This window comes from Miscanthus floridulus, chromosome 10 (assembly GCF_019320115.1).
Source record: "Miscanthus floridulus cultivar M001 chromosome 10, ASM1932011v1, whole genome shotgun sequence".
NCBI classification, from domain to species: domain Eukaryota; kingdom Viridiplantae; phylum Streptophyta; class Magnoliopsida; order Poales; family Poaceae; genus Miscanthus; species Miscanthus floridulus.
The window spans coordinates 73,900,781-73,925,784 of record NC_089589.1 but is presented as its reverse complement, the minus strand read 5'-3'; the positions used below and the strand labels follow the sequence as shown (position 1 = coordinate 73,925,784).

Below are 25,004 nucleotides of genomic sequence, written 5' to 3'. Positions count from 1 at the left end.
CTAAGCCTTTTTCACCTTTGGGGCTTGATCTTCAATAATGGATAAAGGTGACAAGACTCTAGAAAGAACTAGGGATGGATTATCCTTAACAGCCAAGAAGACTCTTTGCATTGAATTAGTGTCTTGAACCAAATTGGCTATATTTTTCTCAAACATTGGCAATATATCCCTTAGCCGATTTCTAGTCTCTTCTGACAAAGCTTCCTTAGAGGAGGTGGTTGATGAGCTGATTTCATCTTCATCTAGATACTCCTCAAGATTGAAAGAGTAGCTCAGAGCTGGAAGATTAAATGCCTATGTATAAGAAAATCTTGATTAGGAGGTTTTGATCAGTTTATAACAAAATGAACAGTGAAGTGGACATAGTACATTTTCTGTGGTAGCCTCTATCTGAAGAAAAGGAAGAGCTGATGATGCACTAATGATGTCCGGTTGAATCGGCTTTGAACTTTCAACGTTGGTATCTGCAAACATCAAGGAAGATTTTTAGTTCATGGTTATTATAGAAGTATAAAATATATATATAATTTTCTTACCATCAGTTGTGTGTTGAACTGGGGAATCAACAGTCTGGGTGTCAACAATAGCAGGATCATTTTCAATACCAATAGGATCATCAGACTCTTGTTCCTGCATAGGTGTTTCCTCAGAGGGTATCTGACGTGATGAATAGTCAGATAAAGGGTGAAATTGAATGAGAGTCAAGAGCTTTAAGGAGATACCTTGGCAACATTAGGGATTGAAATGGAAGGATTCTCATCTTCTATAGTCCTAGAAGCATCGGTTGGTTCAACTAAAATTGACTCCTTTTCAGGATCAGCCGATGAAGGTTTAGTTGGTGCTGAATCAAACGCCAGGGACAATAGTTCTGCACCTAGAGAAGATTGAGATGCAATGGTTGATAACTGTGAAGAAATAGGATTAGAAGTTGATTATCAATTTGAGAAGAGGATGAATTGTTTACCTAAGCAGCTGTTGGTCTCATTCTGTGGATTCTTTTCCTAGTAACAGCTTTTTGGGTTGTCCCTTGGGCTGCCTTGCGCTTTGAAGATTGATGCGTTACGATCATGGGGGCGGCATGAGTTTTCATTAGCTTCTTCAGTAGAGGCGCAGCTGATCCTATTCTTGAAACTAGGCATGGTGGCTGATAATCTATAGGGTGCCCTTTCATGTCCAAGCTTGGGGGATCAAATTTGATGTCCTAAAAAGGTCTGTTAGAACAGTTGGTAGGGGAGTTCATCAAATAATTTTTCTAAAAAAAGAATGGTAAATTACCTCACTGTCAGAAGCAAACTGTCCATCCAGAGCTATGCATCTAGGATGGGCTGACCCACAGAAGAGATGGGAGTACCATTCTTGCCACCAAGAGTCAAAAAGGTTGGAAGAGAAGTTGACTCTTGTCCAGTCATGCAAGTAAAGAGAAGGAAGATCTGAACCTAGTTGGAAAACTCTGAGGGCTTGCATTACTTCACTGATACCCTCTCTTGGCCTCAGTATATCCTTGATGAACAGTTGAGGAGGCAATTGACCAAGACCAAACTAACGAGCTACAAAAGAAGGGTTGTAAAACTCATAGGTTGGAAGGTTGCCTACAAGGAAGGAACCTGTAGACATTTTGCCATGACCATGATGAAATTTGGCTAGAAGAACACAGGGCTTGATGAAGGAATTAAAGATTGCAGCCGCCGTCTCATCTGAACTGCCTTATTCAAATCGAAATTTGAATGGAAAGATCAGTTCATTGTTGTCATCGTCATCATAGGGGAGCCAAGTTAGTGTATCTGCATCAAACCCTCTATAAAACTTTTTGAAGAGATGGCCAACATCGACATCAATTGTTATGGCCGATGCAGCTTCACCATAGCTGATGCACTGATGGGTTCTTCCTTCTTCGCCTCTATATTCCTCATCAAAGTTGGAGGAAGAAAAACTAAGGTTTCTAAGATTAGGCCTTACAATCTTATGCATATACAGGTTCAACCATAGCTATATCAACCACCAAGGGCCACTAATAGTATGCACTGGTTCATTCTTTAGTAATTGGGCAGCTACCTGGTGCATCAGATGATAAGCAACTCCTAGCAGATACTTTCCAAGAGGAATATCCTTGCCTACTGCCAGATGCTCTGTCATGAGTTTATGATTGTAAGTCTAACCACAAGATGACCCACAAAAGATGAATCTCTCTATCCACATGTTTAGAAAGGCCACATATTCTTTTTTGCTAACAGTTGATTCATCTCCGATATGGTTCAGAATGTAACTTGCCCATCCTGTGCAGTCTGATATTTTGGCTAATTTCTTGGATCTAGCACTTAAGTAGTCATAAGGCTGCATCGATCCTGTTATTCTAAGGCTGGTCAGCATATAAACATTGGCCAAAGTGATGGTCATTGGACCATGACAAAAAACGAAGGCATTTAGGGTGTTGGTCCAGAAATAAGATGCAGAGATCAGGAGTGGATCATTCCTCTCCATTCTAGACAATGAGAGCATCAAGCATTAATTCAGATCATAAAGCTCCCAATCTCCAGCCTTCTTCTCAGACACCCTATGAACCAGTCTCTCCATCCCCTAGGCATTTTGGGCCAGTTTCTGAAGGGAGTCTTGGTGTTCTAGGAAGACAAACCCACTATAGATTGTTTGAAGGGGATTTGGTCGGTTTCTTGACAGATAAAATTAGATGGATTAGGGTCACCCATAGGCCCAAGAAAATAGACATTGGGAGCAACAGCCGATGGAATCAAGATTTTGTTCTTCATTTCCTAGAAGCCAGATAAAATAAATTCGAGAAGAAAGGAAACATAGGGTAGCGACCGATACTTTGAGAATGGGAACTTGAAGGCATACCTTAGGGATGTGGTCGCTGGTCACCATTGCAGCCGAAATAGATTTGAATCTAAGGAATATTGCTTGAATAAAAGCTTGGTAGAGGATTTGCTAGGGTTGAGGCTTTGGCAATAGCGGCATCGACTGTTAAGATTTACTCGAGAAAGAAGGGGAAAGCAAACAGGCCGAGTGAGTTGGAAAAGATACTACTGGGATATTATATAAGACTTGGACCGGGAAGTCAGGAGTCACGCGTATATCTTGGAACAAAATGGTTGCAACATGGTAAACAGATAAATAGGAATTTTGGAATAAAATCATTTTATCCCAAAATTGGGGGGCATGTGTTTACACCAAAATTTGGGAAGAAGAATGCGGGAACTCGAAGCTTTCAAGATTGTGTCAATCAAGGAATCGATTGCATAAGGATCGATATCAGCTAATTCAGATGCGATGCTGGAATCGGCTCTCTTCGAATGACGCCAGTGGATAACGACAATGAGCTACGGTTGGCGTCGGGAGATACATATCAGACTCTGCAAAAAGGGAAAGATTAGGGTCCAAGTTATCTTGAGTTAGGAATGTTTTCTTCTATACCAAAGATTGTAATGAGTCGTACTTGACTAGGATTCATACTTAGGCTCCGGGTATAAATATTGGACCCCGGTTATTGTAAAAGGTCATCCAATTAATCAAATACAATTTACTTTTTTTGGCTCCGTGCCAACCCTTAGGAGTAGGAGTAGAGTAGATCTCGGCGAGTTCTTCAACAAGTAGGGCTGCATCAGTCCGGCCGACCTCCGGCTTGTCTATAAGTATCGTCATGGCTTATACTTCTGTTTGTATGGCTGCATTGGTTAAGTTTGACCTCCACTATGAACTCTAGTATAAGCTAGTTATCGACTCTTATCTAGTTCAAGTATGGCTGCATCGATCCGGTCGACCTCCACTGCTCGAATTAGATTAAGATCAAGTTATTGGCTCTACCTAAGGGTGACGTCCTTTGGGTAGATTCATTAAGTTACTGATCTTGCTGATGTTTTCATTGTCATTAGTTTGCAGCAACATCAATCTGCCTGGTCGAGATCAATTTAGATCGGCCTCATATCCTTTTAGTCCATTGTTTGCATTGCTACAACATGATATTTCTTACTCTGAGCGACAGGTTATGTTTCATTGGCTATTCTACTTCGATCTTGATCATGCATAGTATGTGATTAAGGCATGTATTATCTTTAAGAGGTTTGCTGGTTAGTTAAATCTGGTGTACGGTTCGCTATTATGGCTGTAACGAACCGGTCGATCCCCACTGATAGCACTTTAGATTGTAGGATGCTAGTTGATAGATTTGTTCTCGATCAGGCATGGCCTTAACTGTTTGCTATGTCTGCATCGGCTAAATAGCCGATCGCCTATGCGTTAACGCCTACAGCGTGTTTACATGATTATGTTAAACGTGAATAGATCTATTTACTTTAAAGGTTTGATTTGTTGTCTTTATCATGGCTGCATCGATCTAGTTGAACCCCACTGTTAGAGATAACAAGTTAAGTCTAATGAGTTCAAAGGTTTGTCCATGTGAAATAGTTGATTGTTCACACGCTATAGTCCCTCTTCACCTGAATCGAGCCGATTCATCCGAGCCTTCACGTATAGCATGTCTTTCGTAAAGCCTGTCGATGTATAGATGTTTTTACATATTCTTTGGTTTTAGTTTGTTATTATCATCATAGCTGCCATCGATCCGGTTGAACCACACTGTTGATGGTAACAGATTAGATTCAGAGCGTTTGTAGGTCCATTTGTATCAGATAGTTAATTTGTTTGCATGCTATATCCTTTCTTGTTAGATTTATCGACTCAATGCTTTATACTGGTAATATCTGCCTAGCTGATGATCTCACTTACATCTACATGTACTATACCTGTCAACATAAAATCAATCGCTACCCACGAGCTTTACAATCCGTAACAATGGATTTCTGCGCGTATCGGCTATTTAGTCGATTTTCCTGTCTGTCTGCTCCCAAAGCGGCACACTTGGAACTATCTAGGCAAAGACCAGCATGTTCCACATTAAATTACTGATAAACTTTCTCTCCTTGTCAATTGCAGGGTCAAATTGACTAGCACGCCTCAAGAGGAATACACAGGATCGACTAACCCTGCGTTGAAGCCAAGCGGATCTCCAGGCTCATCCTAAGCAGATCCTTCCGTCTTGCTATGTGTCGACATTTTCGTGCTGATAGGTTCTTATTGATAAATCCAACAAGTGGTTCCATACTAGAAAATTCTTTCAAGTGGTATCACATCTACACGTGGTATCAATCATGCAAGACGATGGTTCCACAAGTGATCCTCAACTTTAAGTGATCATCAAATGAAGAATGCATCCCTCACCTACAAGAGCTCAAGTTTATCAAATGGATGACCCATGCCATGACATATGGGGAGGTGTCCCACAAATTGGTATCAAGGTCAAAGATCCTATGTGTGGTATCTCAAGAGCTATACAAGTGGTGTCATTCCAACATATTTGGTAGTGTCCATAAAAAATGCAAGATTCAAGCCTCAACCATCTACCCCAAATGCAAACCTCTGCATCAATGAGAAGCACACCTTTTATGGAAATTGATGACAAAGGGGGAGAGATTGTACAAAGATATGAAAGCTTTGGGAGAGATTACGACAAAAAAGTAGAGGTTGGACATGGACATGAACATTGAAGAAAAGAGATCGATCAAAATTCTTGGATAAGAGAAGCACACAAGTAGGGGGAGAAAGCTCATGAACTTTGATTCTTTGATTGGTTGCATTTGATATGTGCATAGTCATGTGCTTGCTTGCATTGCATAAGCTTTTAAATTCAATATGCATGCTTGGGTGGTGTATGCTAGTTGTAGAACTTGAATGATGATTTGATAACTAGCATGTATAGGATGGTAGCTAGACTTGTATTTCTACATGTGGTACTAGAACCTTGCTTATAATGTTGATCTCATGGGGTTTCTAGTATTTTTGTTGTCTAGCTACTCATAGTGCTAAGGATGGTGTTAAAAGTGCAACTTCGATTGGTATCACACTTTAAAGGTTTATTCTATACACCTTAGCATCATTTGGTAGTAATTACTCTCCCATAATTCCAATCTATGCATATGTGTGAGCTTCAAACCAAACACTCTAGCATATATGTAGGGGGGGCTAATACTACCATTTTGGGTTTGTGGTACTTGTCCAAAATCATTTACACATGGTAAAATTGCTTGAGCAAGCAACATGAATCCAAAAGAGCTTAATTTCCATATCTTTATAGAGTTGTCATCAATTACCAAAAAGGGGGAGATCTAAAGGTCCTTGTTTGGTTTTGCTAATTGAGTGACAACCCTAGGTGGACTAATTGTGTTTATGTGAGATACACAGGTGATTAGTCCACAGGTACATGTGTGTGAGAAACATATGCCATGATGGTGAAGATGGCTCAGAGATGTTGCAAAGCTCGCACATGTGATGATGAAGGAGCTCATTACACATGAGACATGACATTGAGTCATGTGATCAAGGTGGAGAAGATCAAGACATGACTTGGCTTGATGGACCGGTTGCAAGCGTGAAGGGCAAGTTGGAGGCTTTGGAGCGATGGACCGCGTGGCGGTGAAGCTTGAGCAAGACTTGGTGTCGATGGACGAAGGCAACGGTGAAAAGCAAGTGAAGTCAAGATCGATGAACCAATACGGTCACGTGATGATATGAAGTGGATCATATCATTTGGTGATTGGTTGGTGCATGTGTTGCATCGACAATGGAGGAGATGGAATGGAAAGCTCAAGGCAAAGGTATAACCTAGGGCATTTCATTTCATCGGTCATAGGTGTGTAGAGAAGTTGATGACCGGGTTCAGGATAGATGGCCATACTATCAAGAGGGGCAAACTTGTTTGCATATCGGTCATCTAGTGCCACTCGAGTGATCTAACTTTGTATCATCGCTAGGATCGAGTGGCATGGCAAGTTGAGTGGCTAATCCTTTGTAAAATGATTGTGAAAATGCTAACACACATGCACATTGTGATGTACACTTGGTGGTGTTGGCGCAATTGCAAAGGAGAAGAAGTTGAAGTTGAAACGGATCAACTCGGTGAAGAAACAGAGGTGAAAAGTGGTCACTGGAGGTGACCGGACGTAGGCCTCGGGAGGACCTACGCGTTTGGTCAATTTTAGCCGCAGCACGCTGGCAGGCCGAGGGGCACGAGTTCACTGATCGGACTCTGGTCCAAGTGGTGACCGAACTCGATGACGGTGCATCCGGTCAGGGTTACATATGCTGACGTAGGTGGCGCTGAAGTTGGCACACGGGCGTAGAACTAATCGGATGTTGGTCTGCATCTGGTCACCTATGATCAGATGCGTCTAGTCGCAAAACAGAGGCTCAGGGAGTTCTCTGGAAATGATCGGACTTAGGCGTAGCAGCGTCCAGTCATCTGAGTGTGCTGCGTCCGGTCACAACTTAACCGTTGGCACGTAAAGTTACCGTTGAGATCGGGCGGCTCCGGTTGAACACAGAGCGACATGTGGATGGTGTAGCACGACCGGACACTGGCCAGGTGCGTCCGGTCAGTGTGACCGGCGCTTCGGTCAGCTCAAAAAATACCCAGTGAAGGGGTAATGGCTATTTTAGCCCATGGGGCTATAAATAGAAGTGTTGGTCGGCCTTTGGTAGTGAGGGGAGTAGAGCTAAGCACCCTTGAGCCTTGGTGGCTTGTGTAGGTGTGCTTGGGAGCCCTCTAACTCACTCTAGCTTGATAGTGTTCATCCAATCGAGTGAGTGAGCGATTCTAGTGCGATTGCATCATGAGGTTGCATCAAGTTGCACTAGGTGTTCAAGTTGCAAGCCGGTGGTGCTTGTTACTCTTGGAGGTTGCCACCTCCTAGATGGTTTGGTGGTGGTCTTTGTCGAAGCCCGCAAGAAGCTTGTGCGGTGCTTCAGAGAAGAGCTTTGTGAGGGGCATTGTGCTCGCCCCATGGGAGCCGCGAAGAGCAACTCTAGTAGAGCGAGACGCGAAAGGCGACAAGTGGTCCAGCCGGTTCAAGTGCTAGAACTTGTGGTAAGCACTCCACGTGGGAGAGTGTGACTTGCGGGTCACCACTAGCAAGAGGACCGGCGGTAACCTTGGAGCTTGTCTCAATGGGGACTAGCATGTTGGCAAGCACGTGAACCTCAGGAAAAAATTATCGTGTCATCCTTGTATTCCTGGTGGTTTGCATCCTCGTTACACTAGCTTGTAATTACTTTCATATACATTGTGCTTATGTAGTTGCTCTTGTAATTAGTTAGCTTTTGTAGCTCACTAGTTACCTTCTTGCTTGTGTAGCATAGGAGTAGCTCCCTTGCGTGGCTAATTTGGTTTGTGTAACCTTGTTAGTCACATTGCTTAGTTTGTGTAGCTAAGTATTTGCGCTCTCTATTTTGGCATTGGTTGCCTTGTTACTGAGTATTGCTAGTGAGCTTAGGAGCTTTGTGCTTTTGCTTACTAGAATTGTGTAGGAGCTCCCCATTGCTTAAAGTACTAGTGGCATAGGTTTGTGTGACCTTGCTTCTAGAATTGATTAGGTGAGCTCTAGCTAGCTAGCACCTTTGTTGCTTAATTAGGATCTTTGCAAGGTGCTAGAGAACATAGATAGAGGGGTGTAGTCTTGGCTAGACCGATAGTTTTAATTCCGCACTTGTTTTGGTTAGCTGACATGATTAAGTTTTAGAAAGGACTATTCACCCGCCTCTAGTCCGCCATCTCAACCTTACAACTACGTACCCTCCGAGCCCCGTGGACCGGTGCTCAGGCTAAAATATGCACCCACGAGCACAAGACCAAAGGGGATGGAGCACATTCCAACCCGAACGAAAAAGACAAGCAATGAGGAAATCTAACGGCAAAAGAACACGCCAATCACCTGACCATCAAGCAAAATCAAACATGTTCATTGTAAACCGACTGCCCATAGAGCCCTGATGTCCATGACAAAATCTTACACCCCAGAAGATTTGAGCTGGCGGCGAACGCTCGTAGCCGACACTCTGCTCACAAAGGCCTCCATGCCTAGAGCAGCAGCACTTTGTTGGCGGTCCTTAACTCACACTTTTAACCGCCAACATTTATATAAAATCCATCCAATTGAACACCAAACTTAGAAATAGGGCTCATAACTAACAAAGTTCCATGAGTTTTGGTAATTCATCAATTGTAGGAGGACATGTCAGGAATAACACAAGAAACATGTCAAAAGTACACAAAGAACAAGGCGTAACATCACCCGACATGAGCCCAAGGGGAGAAGGCCCACTTACCAGGCAATTCAGGGCCTAGTTAGGTGGAGAAAAATGGCCAAAACTCAAACCCAACGTGCCCCAAACAACAAAAACTTTGCAGGCCCACACTAGGAGGTCACAGGAGGCCACCAGCCAAACCTAGGCTCATTTAGGCCTAGTTGGGTTGTGGCCGCACCCCTGGTGCACCCGCACCACCACTGGCTCACCTTGGGCCCAACTTTTGCGGGCCGCCTCTCACCGACATTGCAAAGGTGGTTACCTAGGTGCCCAGCCAGGTTCAATGCATCTTCAGGTTAGTTTGAGGGTGGTTTGATACCTTCCATGAGGGGAGGAAGCATTTTCCAAAGAGCCCCCTCTTCTCCACCTATAAAAGGAGGACCTCTCCCCCTCATTAACAACACATAAGAAAAGAGCTACACCTTTGAGAATAAGTAGAGCATCATTCCAATGGGCTTAGGCCCTAGCTAGCTATCTAGAGCAAGTAGTAGGAGATATGTGAGGGGAAGATCGAGGAAGTGCTAGACTTGTTGGTGTCTCCCCAAGCTTGTACATCGACGAACGCCTTTTGTACCTCGATGAATACATTTGCTAAGTAAGTGTTCGTGGTTCTTGTGGTTACAAAGTCTTTGTTCAATTAAGCTTTACTCTTACTTATTTGTGGGTTCATTGTCCATCCCTGAGGTGGATACTCTAGTAGAGGGCTCCTGATAAAGACGGATCACCCTGTATAGTGCTAGAGTAGTAGTCGATAGCGTAGACGTGGTGTCTAGGCTAGAGGCTACCTTCGTTTGCCTCGTGTCCCACGGTTGAGGGGTAGGTGGCAGGTGGTGGTAGCCCTATTTGTCCCTTGTAACCCCCCACATCTGGGCACGGCGTAGAGCTGTAGATCGGCATCGACTAGCAGACTAGTTGCAACCCGGTGCCCGAAGTAAGCAAGTAATAGTAGAGTTTACCTATCCTTAGACTCTTGACCATAGGAATCCTCTCTACCCTCTACCAACTCTATCCTTGTGTTCTCCTTGAATGAGCTAGCTAGAAGAATACCTCCATTCCCTACGGAAATATGTTACCCTAAATACTTTCGGGTGAAATGCTACAACGGTAATTCCGTGCGCTTGCGGATCATTTATGTATGCATTAAGAAATACCAACACACTTTCAATAGCAAGGATGTCACCCTTAGATCTCCTCGGAGCGCACCCCTGCCCGATGACTTTGAAATCAACACTGCCATAGTGTGACCCAACTAACACTGAGGCGGCGTGAGCACCACGGCGAGCACCCTCAGAAATCAGGGAATCCTCATGGAGACGAACCTTGTCAAGATGAAGAGATAGCTGGACACTCCCCCGACTGGTGCCAAGCACAGCATCACAAAGAGCTCATCTAGAGGCAGTCACCGTAGCCAGCTAGTTGTCCACCTCCAGCATCCTCCGGTTCAGGGTCACCTTCTCCTCCTGATCTAAGAGCACCCTCATGCGCAATCCTGAGAAAGGATCACTAGTTCATAGACTGACGCAATGACAGAGCAAAGACGCAATGCAAAGCAGGGGGACTTACTGCTACAAGTGGAGCACAACTTTTGACACTCAGCTTCGAGGTCCTGGCACCCCTGCTCAGCCATTTCCTGAATAGCACTAGCCAAGGTGAGCTTGATCTCCTGGACAGCCATCAATTCCTTAAGGCCGGCCACCAGAGACGTTAGAGCCTCAATCTAGGACCAAGCTTGTGCCTCCCGGCGTACCAATTCCCCCCTCAACTCCTAGGATGCCCCAAGCTCCTCTCATAGGCAATGTACCTCGGCCTCTACTGTAGTCAGATGGCCACAGTCAGCAGCATTTCCCATCTATGCCTAATAGGCCAGGTGCAAGAACTAAGATTTCTCTACCAAAATCTTCATCAACCCCTACAGAAATGAAGAATGATCAGACGATTGCGGCAAGAGCAAAACGAGCATGGTGGGGGCGTATGGCTGAAAACTCACCTACATCTGAGCCTCCATGTCATTGATCATTCAACGTCAGGCCTCTTTGCCTAGCCTGGCGATCATGGCTACCACGACGCCCATCTTGGCCAAGGCTGCCTGAACTCTTTCGTGGCTCCAAGAGGTGTCTTCCTTCGCGACCTGCTTAGCCACATCATCCACCACGAATAGCACCTCACCTGAGCTCGTTGGATGAGGCCACAAGAAGAGATCCCCACCCAGGATGGGCTCATCCCTGAGAGGTGAGCGCAAGGCCACAACGGAAGGCCAAACGGTGGCGATAGACACTACAAGGGAAGTTCAAAAGAGCGGTGTACCTAGTGGAGCATTCCACAAGAGGCAGAATGATCTGCCCCCACCCCCCCCCCCACCCCATGTGTAGCCCAGCAGAAGGGATCATGATGGGAGGCACCTCCGCTGACACTGCCGGGCCAAAAGCCGACGACGCATCCCTGATGGCGTCGGCAGCACCAACCTCCCCCGCACCATGACCCCCAATGGTCCTAGCATCCCCGAGCCCTAACGATCCGACATGAAAAGCTAGGGATGTAGGAGGCCCGGCTACTATATTGGCGAGGAGGCGCTGGAGGAGGTCTGGGTCCTCCCCCTCGGGAATCTCTAGGGAAGGATGGTACCCCGCTGCATCCATGGCGAGAGCCTCAGACCTCAGTGGGGAGGGGGCAACGGGGGCCATATGCCCTAATCATCATCAACGGCAGTGCAGGGACACTTTGGGCTCAGCCCCCTTAGTGATGACAAAGTCGCTTACTTCCGGATAGAACTCTCCTCAGCCTCAGCGCCCGCTAGGCCATCAACACCACTACTGGACCCAAGGAAGGCATCGGGGACCCTCCAAAGGGCCACCAAGTCCTCAACATCTTCCTTGGAGTCATCATCATCATCGTCATCATCATCTTCTTCCTCGTCGGCATTTGATGGCGAAGCCCCAAGCTTCTGGTGCTCCATTTGCTTCCTCGCCTCCTACCTGAGGCGCTTCTGCTTATCGGCAGCCGGCTTCTCTTGGGTAGTGCATTCGACACCTTTGGCATAGGAGAGGCGGAAGCAGGAGCTGAACAAAGGCATAGGCTACCAAAATGGCGTTTAATCAGCCAACAACTTTCGAACGACGAAAGGAAAACAAACCAGGGTGGCTTACTAGATTAGGCCAATAGGTCACCGAAAATGCCTCCACAATGCATTCGGAGGTGACAACGGTCACAGAGGAGACAAATCCCCCAACGTGCTTCATGACCTTGGTGGCATCGAGCGTCTCTGAGGACTCAGGGTTGGGTCTCTGACCCCCAAATAGTGGCATAATAGGGTTGCCCAACACTTCAGGGGCAGGACTCACCGCTCGATCATGGTCCATAGGACCGTGATGCCATCCAACCCAGCCGATACTTGGCCCGCAAGGATCTCCAAGATCTCCGCCACCTTCGACAAGTGCTTCTTGACACACCCCCAACCCCATGAGTCCAACCTCACCAGAGCAGCACCAAAGAAAGGGGGAGGGGGTGGCGGCATCATCATGGATGTACAACCAATGATTGTGCTAGCCTAGTTTGAAGTCTTCAGTGGTAGGCATGGATAGCTATGAGAGACTCCCTGACGCATTTGAAGATTCATCCTAACCATGGGAGCAAACACGCTGCCATCTGAGCCATGCATCTTGTAGGTCTTCACCTCAAAAACCTTTCGAAACAGGTCTTTGTTGGGGGCGATCCCTCAAAAGGCCTCACACATGACAACAAAGCCCGCTAGCTACAACACTGTGTTGGGAGGAAGATGATGCAGCTAGACTCCTTGCTCATAGAGGAAGCCATGGAGGAAGTCAGACGCTAGGATCCCAATCCTATGCTTGTGGAAGTCGATGAATGACACCACTTCCCTACGCTGCGGATGAGGCACCGCCTCACCATCAGGGGCCCTCCATCTGGCAACTTCCTTCGGTAGAAGAAGACCCTTCGCTACAAGGCACTGTAGCTTCACTCCCATTATAGATGAAGGAATCCACAACCCCATCTCTCTTTGCAGGCAGAAGAAGGAGTGGAGACGGTGGAGCAAACAAGCAATGGCAGCGACATACGCGATCTAGAGATGAACTCGACCCTTTCCCTTCTGTCTTTCCTTCAAATATTATAGGAACGGTAGCAGGAGGTGAGAACTAGGTAAGGGGTTGGTTCGAATAGAGGGGACTATTTATGTGGAGACGATTAGGGAAGCGAACCACACATAGGTGAATCCTCCCTAATACGGGCTTCACAAACCCTCAGAAACCGAGTCGGTGCGCCATAACATGCAGCAATATCATTAAGAAGCGAAGGATCCAGGGAGGTTGATCGCCCCTAGGATCCACGTGTAGAGCGACCATCGGTCACCATGACCGCATAGTGCATGTGTGATCACACGATGAGTGAGCGCCAAAAAAGTCATGACCCCGGTGAAAGAGGCCCAAGATCCCCTAAGCCCATGCGTCGGGTAGCTTGGTCATGACCATGACCTGATGTCGTAACTAGGAAATCCACCCTTAGGCTGGTCCTTAGAAGGACTTGAGGCCACAAAAGGGATAGGGGCCAGGAGGAGATTGGCCCCTGTGGCTCTAATTGGTGGTACAGAGCCACGCGACCATCCCTCCCTATGTTTGAGTCATCCGCTCCAAAGTCTCCCGGGTTGACCCTCTCAGGGGGGCATCTTGCCCTCTGGCCACTGCAGAGGTGGTTGGGGACCGATGGGATTGACAGCCAATGATTTACAGGATGTCTCACATGAGGCACAGCCAAACTCCATGTCGATTGGGGAGGATATCAGGTCCCGCTTGAATTACCCATCGACCCCAATGAGGCATCTCCCCACGTGGGGTGAAACAAAAAAACCTATCCGTAACAAGGCACCACGACCCCTCGGGTCATAAAGAGCATCATGGAGCAAAGAGGCGAGCGCTGGCACCCTAAATCCTCGATTTTAGTGGATTGCAATGCATCCTGTGAGAGCCACAACCCTGATGGTGCCAAAATGAGACGACGACATCTGGTTAAGGGACACGCCTTTAAAATTTTGGCGCAAAGCTCATAAAATACAAAAACAAGAGATAATCCTAGGTCAAAGCTTAGGAAATTACAACTCAACCTAGCCGAGCACCATGGCACTTCACAAGCAAACCCTTCTCTAATCTCTCACGACATGAGAGCGGCCAGCACCACGAGGCTTGGCAACCTTAGGCACGCTAGTAGCGACCTGCACTCTAGGAGCTATGGTGCTGAATAAGGGCTTGCAGGACACTCCCCTCCATCACGAACATGACAGAGAGAAACACCCCTCAAAACTCTATCCAACACCGTAGCTCCCAGAGCGCAAGACACGAGGGTGAGAGATGGCTTCATTGCCACCATCTCACAAGGACAGGGATGGCACGGTGGAACCACCCACAGCAAGGGCCACCTTGCACATCTAAGACAGAGCGCTCTGGAGGCCAAGGTGGTCGCAAAGCTATGGTTCTAGTGACCAAGCCACCCAGTCCTTCTAGGGTCACAAAATCCCTCCTAGCACCAAATGATAGGTTGAAAGACGATGGCACCCGGCCAACATATGAAACACTCAAACAAAACTCATGGCGCCTCTATGTCTTTTTCTTTCCTCTTGACTCCCTCAAAATCAAGAAAGACTAGCTCTCGAGCACAACTGTGAGTAGCTCAAGCAGAAGGAAGGCCAATATTTATAGGCCCAAAAACAAACCATGTAGCCTATAAGCCACAACCAACAATAGATGCCTATGAAAGGTCAGGATAAACAAGACCTTCATAAGGGCAAGACCAATATAGCATCGATAAGACTGATTGGTCCTGCCTGGGTCGTGAACCTTGACAAACGGCACACTCACACAGGCGAGGCTCAACAGTCACATATGACATCGTCAGGATGTCCCAAGCGAAGTAAAGCATAACGACCATAAGCCCATGCAACACGCATATCAAAGCTTTCCTAGTCACTTCATAACATTCGAGGGCTACTATCGGGGTCATAAACCCAGGGTGTCTCAAGGCACCGAATAGTTAGCAGGCCGCACAGCCTGCAACACAAGAGTCAGCAAGGGCCCAAACAACTGAGGCCCAGCGAAAGCCAAGTAGAGTAGGCTAGGAGCTAAGGCCAAGGGTGCTTACGACCCCTTCCTCCAGCATAGGTCACACGACGCTTAGATGTGTGACCTCTCCCCCGTCATGACCCCTAAAAGGGACAGGGAGAGGTTAGGCCCTACCTGATGAACCAGCTCTGATAGGGACAAGTATGCCACACCGATCCCTCAAGGACCAATGTGACAGCAGTCACCTCAGTCCAGTCAGGTGCCATCCCTGTGCCATGCCGTACCAATGAGGCTGCACCGCACAGCGGTGGCAATGGGTACAAAACCCACCATTCGAAAATAGACTGATAGGACATGCATATGATGCCACACACTATAGGATGGGATCCATGATAAGGGTCTTGACCTGGAGACCTTCCCAACTTATGGAGAGCCTCAACCCCAACAATGGGCGTCGTGGCCCTTAGCCTCATGAAGCGACCAGACGAACAATGACCTAGGGTGGCTACCTACTATGTGTATGATGCCTCTGGGAGCCTAGAGACAACGGCAAAGACCATGAAGGATGCCACGTTACACAGGATAGCTGATGAACTATCACCATGGCTACAGTGCTGCCACGGCCAGCACAGTAACACCACGTCAAACCCTGCCACAACATGTCCACAAGGCCATGACAACACCCTCGCTCGAACAGACACCAAAAGATGGCGTAGCATGCAAGCCAAGTTAGCTAGGACCTACCTTAGGCTCTCAACCTTCGGTCAGGGGAACCTTCTCTTTGTAACAAGCCCTGGCCCTGAAGTCTATATAAGTGCAGCCAGGGCTCCCCTCTCGGAACATCTTCACATTCTTCATCCTCTACCATTCCATCCATAGCAACAGGGCTCCTAGAGCTTCTCTTTGGGCTGCCCCTCGTCTAGCATAGGTTCTACCACCTCTTTCACCATTTTTGCACCCCCATTGTAAGAACTTCAGAGCATTCGGCTAAGTTAAAACCATGTAACTGAGTAAATAATAATTGCTGGTATGCTCATTTTGCTTACATTATATCATGAACTTGCTGGATATCAACTCTCTAGTCAATAGCCTTATCGTACTAGCCACTTGGCTATATATTTGGAATTGTCTGGACAAACACCGGCATGTTCCACCTTAAATTACTGATCAACTTTTCTCTCCTTGTCAATTACAGGGTCAAATTGACTGGCATGCCCTCGGTCATGGCCATCTAGTCCAGTGCCTTTCCTAAGTCTAGGCAGAGCTCGGGATCTGCTTCGTTCAGTTTCTCTCAGTTTGCTACATATGTTGGTGGCTATCTGTCGCTTTCTGCCATCGACATATCTTTGGCACGCCCGGTGGGACCACAATCATTTGATCAGAAGTCAACCATAGTCGTCAACATGGATAATCAAATGATTCTTAATGTCAACCTTGAAGACTTACCTGATGACAAGAAGGCGCTCATTGATCAAATGACAGAGGAATTCAAAGAGAAGTGCCTGCAGTCTTACAGTAGGATGCATGATTCAGTCGTCCAAAAGACTCCCCTACCAAGCGTTCTCCTACATGGTCAAAGTGAAAATGTTAAAGCAAGGACCACTGCTCATTTGGTCCACAAAACTATCCATGAAGCCTTTACAAACCACAATAAGGTGTTGGCCAACAAGATTGGCAATGTTTTGAAAGCGATCTTCTTTGGAGCGCCAGTTGATCTAGTTGGGCCAGCGTACTCTAATGGCTTGAATCCTTCAGCTGTGGGAAGCAGCATACCTAGTACTAGTCAACAGCCGAATGGTGGGCAGTTCTAGCAGCAACTAGTATAGTAGCTTCCACGAGGATAGGCTCAAGATCAGACCCTGTAAATAGCAGGGGGGCAAGGTCAAACTCTGCTGACTGTAGGGGGCAAGGTTAGGCCTTACCAATGGTAAGGGGCCAAGCTCAGATGACAGGGGGCAGCCACCAGCACAGCAATCACCAAGTGCCCCTACCACACAGATAGTCCAGCAGCTAATCTCCCCAGCTACTCAGCAGGTTGTGCAACGGCCGGCTCAGGGAAGATTTAGTACTTCCTATCAAACATCACAGTCGGTCTAAAGAATTGCTCCATTAGTGTAAAGGATCATCAGGAATGTTGATCCTAACTACTTCAATAGTCGATTGCAAGGATACGCAACTCACAATGCTTAGATCGACTATCCAGAGGGATACCACTTGGTTTCTGATGCCAGTACATATGAGTTTATGCCACATCCTAGGTATCAGAACCCTTACAATTATAATGCATGGCAACTCCAACAGTCTCCAGCTCAGAATCAATAGGTCCAAGTACAAGGATCTTAGGCTCAGGCAAAAGGGCAATCGAGACAAGAAGTTGCCGGCATGGATGCTGAACAGTTCATCAACCGAATAACCACTATGATACAAAGCTAGTTTGATCTGAAGCCTAAGGGACAAGTTGGCTCTTACTAGTGCCCATACCTTGCCTGGTATGGTATTGTGCAATTCCCACCACGCTACAGAGTCCCAGATTTCTCCAAATTCACCGGGGTAGATGAGATGACAACCATGAAACATATCAGCTGCTATCTCGTTCAGCTTGGAGAAGCATCTATTGGGGAGGCACTCAAAGTTAGATCTTCCCCTTGTCCCTATCTAGATCAGCCTTTAGATGGATTTAATCGTTAGAACCAAACTCAATCACTGGGTGGGCCAATCTAGAGAATAAGTTCCATGCATATTTCTATAGTGGGATAGGTGAGAAGAAGATTATAGATTTGACAAGCATGAGGTAGAAGAACAATGAGTCAGGCTCTGAGTTCATCCAAAGATTCAAAGAAGTAAAGAGCCATTGCTATTTATTGAATCTGTTTGATGGCCAATTGGCTGAATTGGCCCTTCAAGGGATGTCTCCATTAATTAGAGAGAAATTTGATGGCCAGGAGTTTGAAAGCTTGGCCCATTTAGTTCAGAGAGTGTCTGCCTTCGAGAGTCAGCACCGGACCCTGCGCAAAGAGAAGTATTTAAAGGGTACTGCTGCTATGACTGATCCCTATGATGCAGACTCTGATGGGGAAGATCCAGAAATCACAATGGCTTAATGGATGTGGGGCAAGGCTCCTGTATCTTGTCCATGAATGAAGGAGTCAGAGAACACCTACAACTTTGACGTTAATAAAGCCGATAGGATCTTCGACTTGCTGCTGGAGAAGAAGCAATTGAGATTACCTACAAATCATGTGATCCCTTTGGCTGAAGAACTTAAAAGAAAGAAATACTGCAAGTTCCACAATGTTACCAACCACAGTACCAATGAGTGCAGAATCTTCCGCTTCCACACTCAGAAGGCCATCGAGCAAGGGAGGATCAAGTTTGAGCTAGCTAAGAAACTAATAATGGACATAGACAAGCATCCTTTCCTAGGGGTGCACATGGTGGAGTTCTAGTTGTCTAAAGGAAAGACGAAGGTGTTAACATCGGCTAAGGCCAAAGAAGATGGGTCAGTCAACCTCAAGGTTCAAATATCAGCTAATGAGTATGAAGAAGCTAAGAAGCAACGCGATCAGAAAAAGAGTCAATACGAACAAGGTGAGACATCCAGAGCTAGTGCTTTACGTCCTCGGGTCGCCTCTAGGATCTTGTTGAACAAGTAGCAATGCCAGAAGGAAAAGGACTATCAGTGCTGGCTTAAAGAAGAAGAATATGAGTGTCGGTGTGAAGAAGAAATGTACAAAAGAGAACAAGCCGAGCTATATTGGAGTTGTCCTTTCTTCAGGCACTGTTGGAATGAAGGATTGAAATTGCCTACAAGACGTAACTGCCCAGAGTGCAATAATAGTATGCAGAATTTAGGAAATCATAGTCCAACCACCGGTCCATCTATGATCATTTGAATTATCAACCAAACAGCATGGGATGGTGCATAAAAAATAAAGGAGTTCATGATTGGCTAGGCAAGCTTGCCCATGATTAGAATTGGGTTGGTCATGATGAAGGGAGAGAGTATGTTTGGCAAGAGGGCCAATGGTGTCCACGAGGTCTGACAAGGAGCCAGAAAAGAAGAGTTCAGCGCCTGAGAAATAGAGAATTAGAAGCTCAAAAGTATAGCAGCCTTCGGACATGGCGTGTTAAACAAATAGCCGACAAGGGCAAGCTGTCGGCTAATATTGATATGGTCTTCATCCTACCTGTAGAATTCTGAGCTCCTTCCAAGTATGAACAAGAAGAATCTAATGGGGAGGAGTATGATGGAGAAGAATTGGGAGAAGCAATAGCTCAGTTAGCCCTCCAACCCAGCAAGCTATGTTTGATAAGCCATCTCAGCATCGACACTTGAAGGCTTTATACATGAAGGGATTTGTCGATGGGAAGCCAATGACCAAGATGCTAGTTGATGTAGGTGCTACTGTCAATCTCATGCCCTATACTACTTTCTGTAAGCTTGGGAAAGGCCCAGAAGATCTGCTTGAAATAGATATGATGTTGAAAGACTTCGGTGGCAATGCATCTAAGACCCAGGGGCAGTTAACATCAAATTGATGATTGGAAGCAAGACCCTACCTACTACTTTCTTCATCATCGATGGTAAAGGAACATATAGTCTACTCTTGGGTCATGACTAGATCCACGCCAATTGTTGCATCCCTTCAACGATGCACCAATGCCTTATCCAGTGGTAGGGAGACAATGTTTAAGTGGTTCTGGCTGACATGTCTGTGAGTGTGGCGACAGTTGACCCGGTATACTGGGAGTTTGAAGTTTGTGAATGCATCTTAGGAAGAGTCTAGGAAGGAGGTGTCATCAACATCAATGATGAACATTAATAGCCAATCCAAGCAATCGGCTCTGAGAGTTTATTTTAGTGACTCCTATTAGTTATTACAGATCGGCTAAACATTACTCTTTGAGTTCATCAGAATATGGCCATGCTATTTCAAGGTGTCAGATCTAGATTTAATTGCATAGCACTTTAGAAGATCTTAACGGTCGATTATTCTTGAGTTCCATGGAAAATTTAGTACTCAAATCATCATCGGCTATTTCAAAAGTAATTTTTCATTATAAAGTTTGGACTCTAGTAATTAAGGTTAAACGTTCGAAGTATGGATCATCGCCGAGTCCGATAGCCAATACTAGCAAAGTGTCGCCTTTAGAACAAAAATAGCAAATCCTAATTTAGCCTAAGGAGGCGAAAGCCGGTGCGGTATGCATCGCCTATAGTGCGAATATAAAAGAGAAAATACAAGTCAAATGAAGAAGTTGCATCAACCGAATTACATCAACCAAATGTTTGTGATAAAGATGTTACAAGCTGGAGAAATAAAGAGGTTGGAGATTACAAATTCAGTGCCGCATGAACTGCATTCAGAGCATCCAAACGGACAACATCGGCTTTTGCAATCAGCCAGTTGTCTTCGTCAGCTGACCCAAGGATGGTTTTATCTTTCTAACTTCAGATCACCATAAGTTCGTTGTATTTGGCAGTCATCTCCTTTTTCTTCTCCTCCGTCGTCTTAGGAAGTTGGGCTGAGTTGGTTTCCTCAAGTTGAATTAAAGAGTTGATCTCTTCCAGTTTCATTAGCAGCTGCTCTCATTCAATCTTCAAAGAATTGATTTTCTCTTGAGACTCAGAAAGAGCATTCTTCGAGCCATTGATCAATTCCTTCAAACGAAGCATCTCCTATTTGGTTGATTCCTCTTAGACAACTAGGGTGCTTTGAATTTTGCGGTCAGCTAATCTTTGCTTGGCTTGAATCACTTTGGTTGCTTGACCCTCAATAAAGGCGATAGGAGTTAGAACAACGAGAAGGTCTTGATTCAATTCTCCTTTGATGGCTAGAAAGACGTCCAAAAGCGGCCTCGCATTGCCGACTAGGTCGGTTATGTCTCTTTCCAAATGGGGAAGCATCAATTGTAGCCGATCTCTGGTTGTAGATGACAAGACGTGTTCTTCTTGATGGGTGTCAGGAGCAGAGCAGCCTATTTCCCCCTCTTCAGTATAATCTTTCATGTCAAAGGGGAAGATGTTTAGAGAAGGCGAGCTTTGTGCATGCAAAGAAATAGTCAGGTTCGAGAACAACAAAGCACCTGATCCTCGGACCATTATAAAGTAACTCATACCTCTTTCACTGGGGATGGGGGAACGGCCGATGATGTGCCCATACCTTCATCAGGCTCCTCAATCGGTTTCTTAGATCCTGCCCAGACCAAGGATTAGTTTTAATACGAGTCAGGAGATTCAGGTAGAAGAAGGATGTAGTGTGTTGTTGTTCACCATTGATGGGTTGAGGATATGGAATATCTTCAGATTCCCCATCACCGACTGGCCGACTAGATTCTTGATCAATCATAGCACCAGGGGTCGGCCCTAACTCAAAGTTCGCGTCTAAATAGGAGAAAGAGCTCAGATCCAAAGAATTGCAAACAAAAATGGGGGAAATAGACTCAGAAACTTACCATTGACCTCTTGATGGTCATCACGAGCCCCCTTGCCTGAGGAATTAGCAGTGCTTGTATCCGCATTCCTTGCATCATCCTCCTCCTGGTCTCCAATCGGCTAATGGGGAAGTGATCAACAAGATTAATAAGAAAAGACTGAGGAATAGCCGAGAATTGTTTTACCTGAGTAGTCGACATTCCTGAAGAGCTCTGTTCATGGTCTGGACCTCCAGATAGAATCTATGGGAAAGTTACTCATGATTATTCAAACTCAATGCAAGCAACGAGTTATTCCAAGAAGTACCTCTGTCCCTTCTTTTGACAAAGTCTTTGGGATCTACTCGTGGCTTCATCATCAGTGCTCAATTGGGGTCGACCTAAAAAGAGGTATTGCTTAGTTTTGGGAGGATTAAGATTGTTAGTAACAAGAGAACTTACTCCAGTGGCGACATTAGCAAAAGATAACAGGCGTTGCTCATCGGCTATCATCTCAGTAGTGGCCGACGGGCCACCCATCCCCATCATCCCAGAAGCCTGGATTGGTGGAATTATGAGTTGATACTGGAAGGATGATTAGGACAAACGGGTTTGACAAGATATACTATGGATAGGCTGACACTCACTTTGGAAGCCGATGAAGATCCTGGGTTTCTACGCGAACACTTCCACGTTGTAACATTGGCCAAGTGGCATTTGGAGCTTTGTGTTTCCGTGACATGGAAAGCTGCACAATCATGGGAACAGCCTGAGTTTTCAGGACAGCCTTTAGAGTGGGCACTCAGCATCCCATTCTCGGGTTTGGGCACTGGTCGGCATACTCAAGCAACCGACCGCTCCTACTGTTTGTGGGGGGAGCAGAATCCGAGTCCTGCAAATAGCATGATGATAAGAATAATGTCGGACCATTTGGAAAAGTTATGGGCAGGCATTTACCTCAGTTTTAGGTTGGAAACTAGGATCCAATGATTGATAAAAGGGTGTAACTAAACTACAAAACAAATGTTGGGCCCATTCTTGCCACCAAGCATCAAACAAAGTGGAAGAAAAGGGGCCACACTTCCATCCTTCGGCATTAATGGAAGGTAGAGCATCCTCAAACTACCGAATTATCCAAAATTCCCATGGTTGATTGATGGCTTCTCTTGGCCTTAGTTTGTCTGTAAAGAAGAGCCCAAGAGGAAACTATCCAAAGCCAAGTTGGCGAGCAGCAATGAAAGGATTGTAGAATTCATAGGATGTCGGCGGTTTCTCTCGACCATGCCTAAATTCGACTAGGAGCAACCCTGGTTTGACTATGCACTGGAAAATTGCAGTCGATGGCTCGTCCAAACAAGTAGTTTCGAATCTGAAGGAGATCGGGAGTTCGAATTCAACAATCTTTGGATAGACAAACCAAGTTAGAGCCTCATCCAAAAGCCCCTTGTAGAAACCTCCGAAGAACTGACCGGTGCTCCAATTGATTGAGATAGCCAATGTAGCCTCGCCAAAAGACAGACATTGATGAAACTTATATTCTTCATCCAGAGCCTCTTCTTGAGGGGAAGCTTCCGAGTAACTCAGAGAGGGGAAGCTTAAAGTTCAAAGGTCATTCACTGTGACCTTCTGCATATGCAGGTTCATCCACAACTGCAAAAGCCACCATGGTCCGCTGATTGTACCAATTGGCTCATTCATCATCAGTTTTGAAGACACTTGGTACATTAGGTGGTACAAGGATCCAAGCAGACACTTGCCTAAGGGGATATCAGCACCACAGGACAGTCGTTCTACCAAATACCAGTAATTGGCATTCGGGCTGCATGAAGACCCATAGAAGAGATACTTCTCTAACCACATGTTCAAGAAGGCTGCATGTTCTTTAGGATCAGTGCTCCTGTTCTGAGTCCGCTTGTGCACAACAATGTAGCCTCCCCACCCATCTGATCTGACACTCTAAACTTTATGTTCTGGAATTCCAACAAGGTCATAGGGTTGAAGGGGGCCTATAATCCTAAGGCTGGTTAACACATGGATATCAGCCAAGGTGACTGTCATCGACCCATGACCAAATATGAAGGCATTGAGAGCATTGGACTAGAAGTATGAAGCCAATTTCAACATGGGTTCATTCTTCTTTATGTTAGATAGAGAAAGAGCTATGCACTGGTCCAAATCATAATCTACCCATTTGGTCTGATGGGTTTTGGCCACTCTGAGGTACCAATCCCTCCACCCGTTTAACAGGAGTGGCCATACCCTAAAAGTCTTATTCCATACTGAAGGGCTCATGCTAGATTGCTTGAATGGAAGCCTGCTTGTTTCTAAATTGATAAGCTTGGCCAGATCTGGATCACCCATCGGGCCCAAGAAGTAAGCATTATCAACATCAGTTGGGATCAAGATTTTGTCCTTAAGATCCTTGACCAGAAAGAGTAGATATGTAAGCCGGATGACGAATAAAAAGCGAAAAAAATAGCAAATAAGGTCTCTGGGTCATACCTTTAGGATGAAGTCGATGGTCGCCATCAAGCTCGAAGGAGTGGATTCGGGTCTCCGAACAAAGTGTTGGTGATGCACTACCTAGTTGAATTGCCACCTCTAAAGATCCCATGGAAATTGCAGGGGCGCTGTGCTGAGATTGGAGTCCTAGATTTGCTAGGGTTTGGCGTTCAAAAGTTGTGGTGGTCGACGAGCAAAGCAAAAGGGGAGTGATGGAGACAGGGACAATTTTGGGAATATGATGAAAGTTCTTGCCTAGAGTCAGGGACTGAGACGGAGGTTTCGGTGTGAATACGCAGTGCATGCAGCGGTCATAAAGGAAAATTTTGGAATAAAATCATTTTATCTCAAAATTGGGGGGCATGTGTTGACACCAAAATTTGGTTTGAAGTGAAAGGGCCCCGAGGTCAGAATCTGCCAAGGGAAAGCTGAAATAATCAACAAGATCAGCTAACCAGATTGCTAGATCAGCTAGCAAGATGACATCATCAAGGGAATGAGCCCTATCGACAGAGGCAGCAAGGCATGAAGCAAGAAGATGCATCGGGCTCCATAGAAAGGAAAGATTGGAGTCCAAGTGTCGGGGTCATCATCCCGGGGTGTCTCAAGATACCGACACTAACTTATCTTAAATTAGGAAGTCTTGTTTTCTTTTCCAAGTTTTCATAACTGGTCTTGTTCGACCAGGACTCATAGTCAAGCCTCGAGTATAAATAGTGAACCCCGACTATTGTAATAGACATCTTACATCGATCAACCAAATCAAGTACCTTTACTTTTCGGCTCCGGCCACCCCTTGGGAGTAGGAGTAGAGTAGATTTCGATGAGTTCTTTGGGCAAGCAGTGCTGCATCGGACGACCTGACCTTTGGCTTGT

General features: G+C 45.9%; 1 protein-coding gene across 1 annotated transcript; it reads right to left on the bottom strand.

The window, feature by feature from the left end:
* On the bottom strand, positions 1–24,155 carry LOC136488857 (uncharacterized). The gene is made up of 10 exons (XM_066485654.1): positions 24,129–24,155; positions 23,886–24,047; positions 22,089–22,211; positions 21,834–21,890; positions 21,669–21,768; positions 21,333–21,409; positions 723–905; positions 537–657; positions 370–464; positions 1–294 (listed from the first exon to the last, which is right to left on the bottom strand). The coding sequence occupies exons 1-10, from the start codon at positions 24,153–24,155 to the stop codon at positions 1–3; spliced, it is 1,239 nt and encodes a 412-aa protein (XP_066341751.1).
* Between the last annotated feature and the right edge of the window lie 849 nt (positions 24,156–25,004).

Coding starts and splice junctions, on each gene's coding strand:
- LOC136488857 (XM_066485654.1), bottom strand. CDS start 24,155: ATGGCGACCATCGACTTCATCCTAAAG. Junction 22,212..23,885: donor TATGGAATAAGACTTTTAGG/GTATGGCCACTC, acceptor TCATCCTTCCAG/TATCAACTCATAATTCCACC. Junction 21,891..22,088: donor TTGCTAATGTCGCCACTGGA/GTAAGTTCTCTT, acceptor ACTTTCCCATAG/ATTCTATCTGGAGGTCCAGA.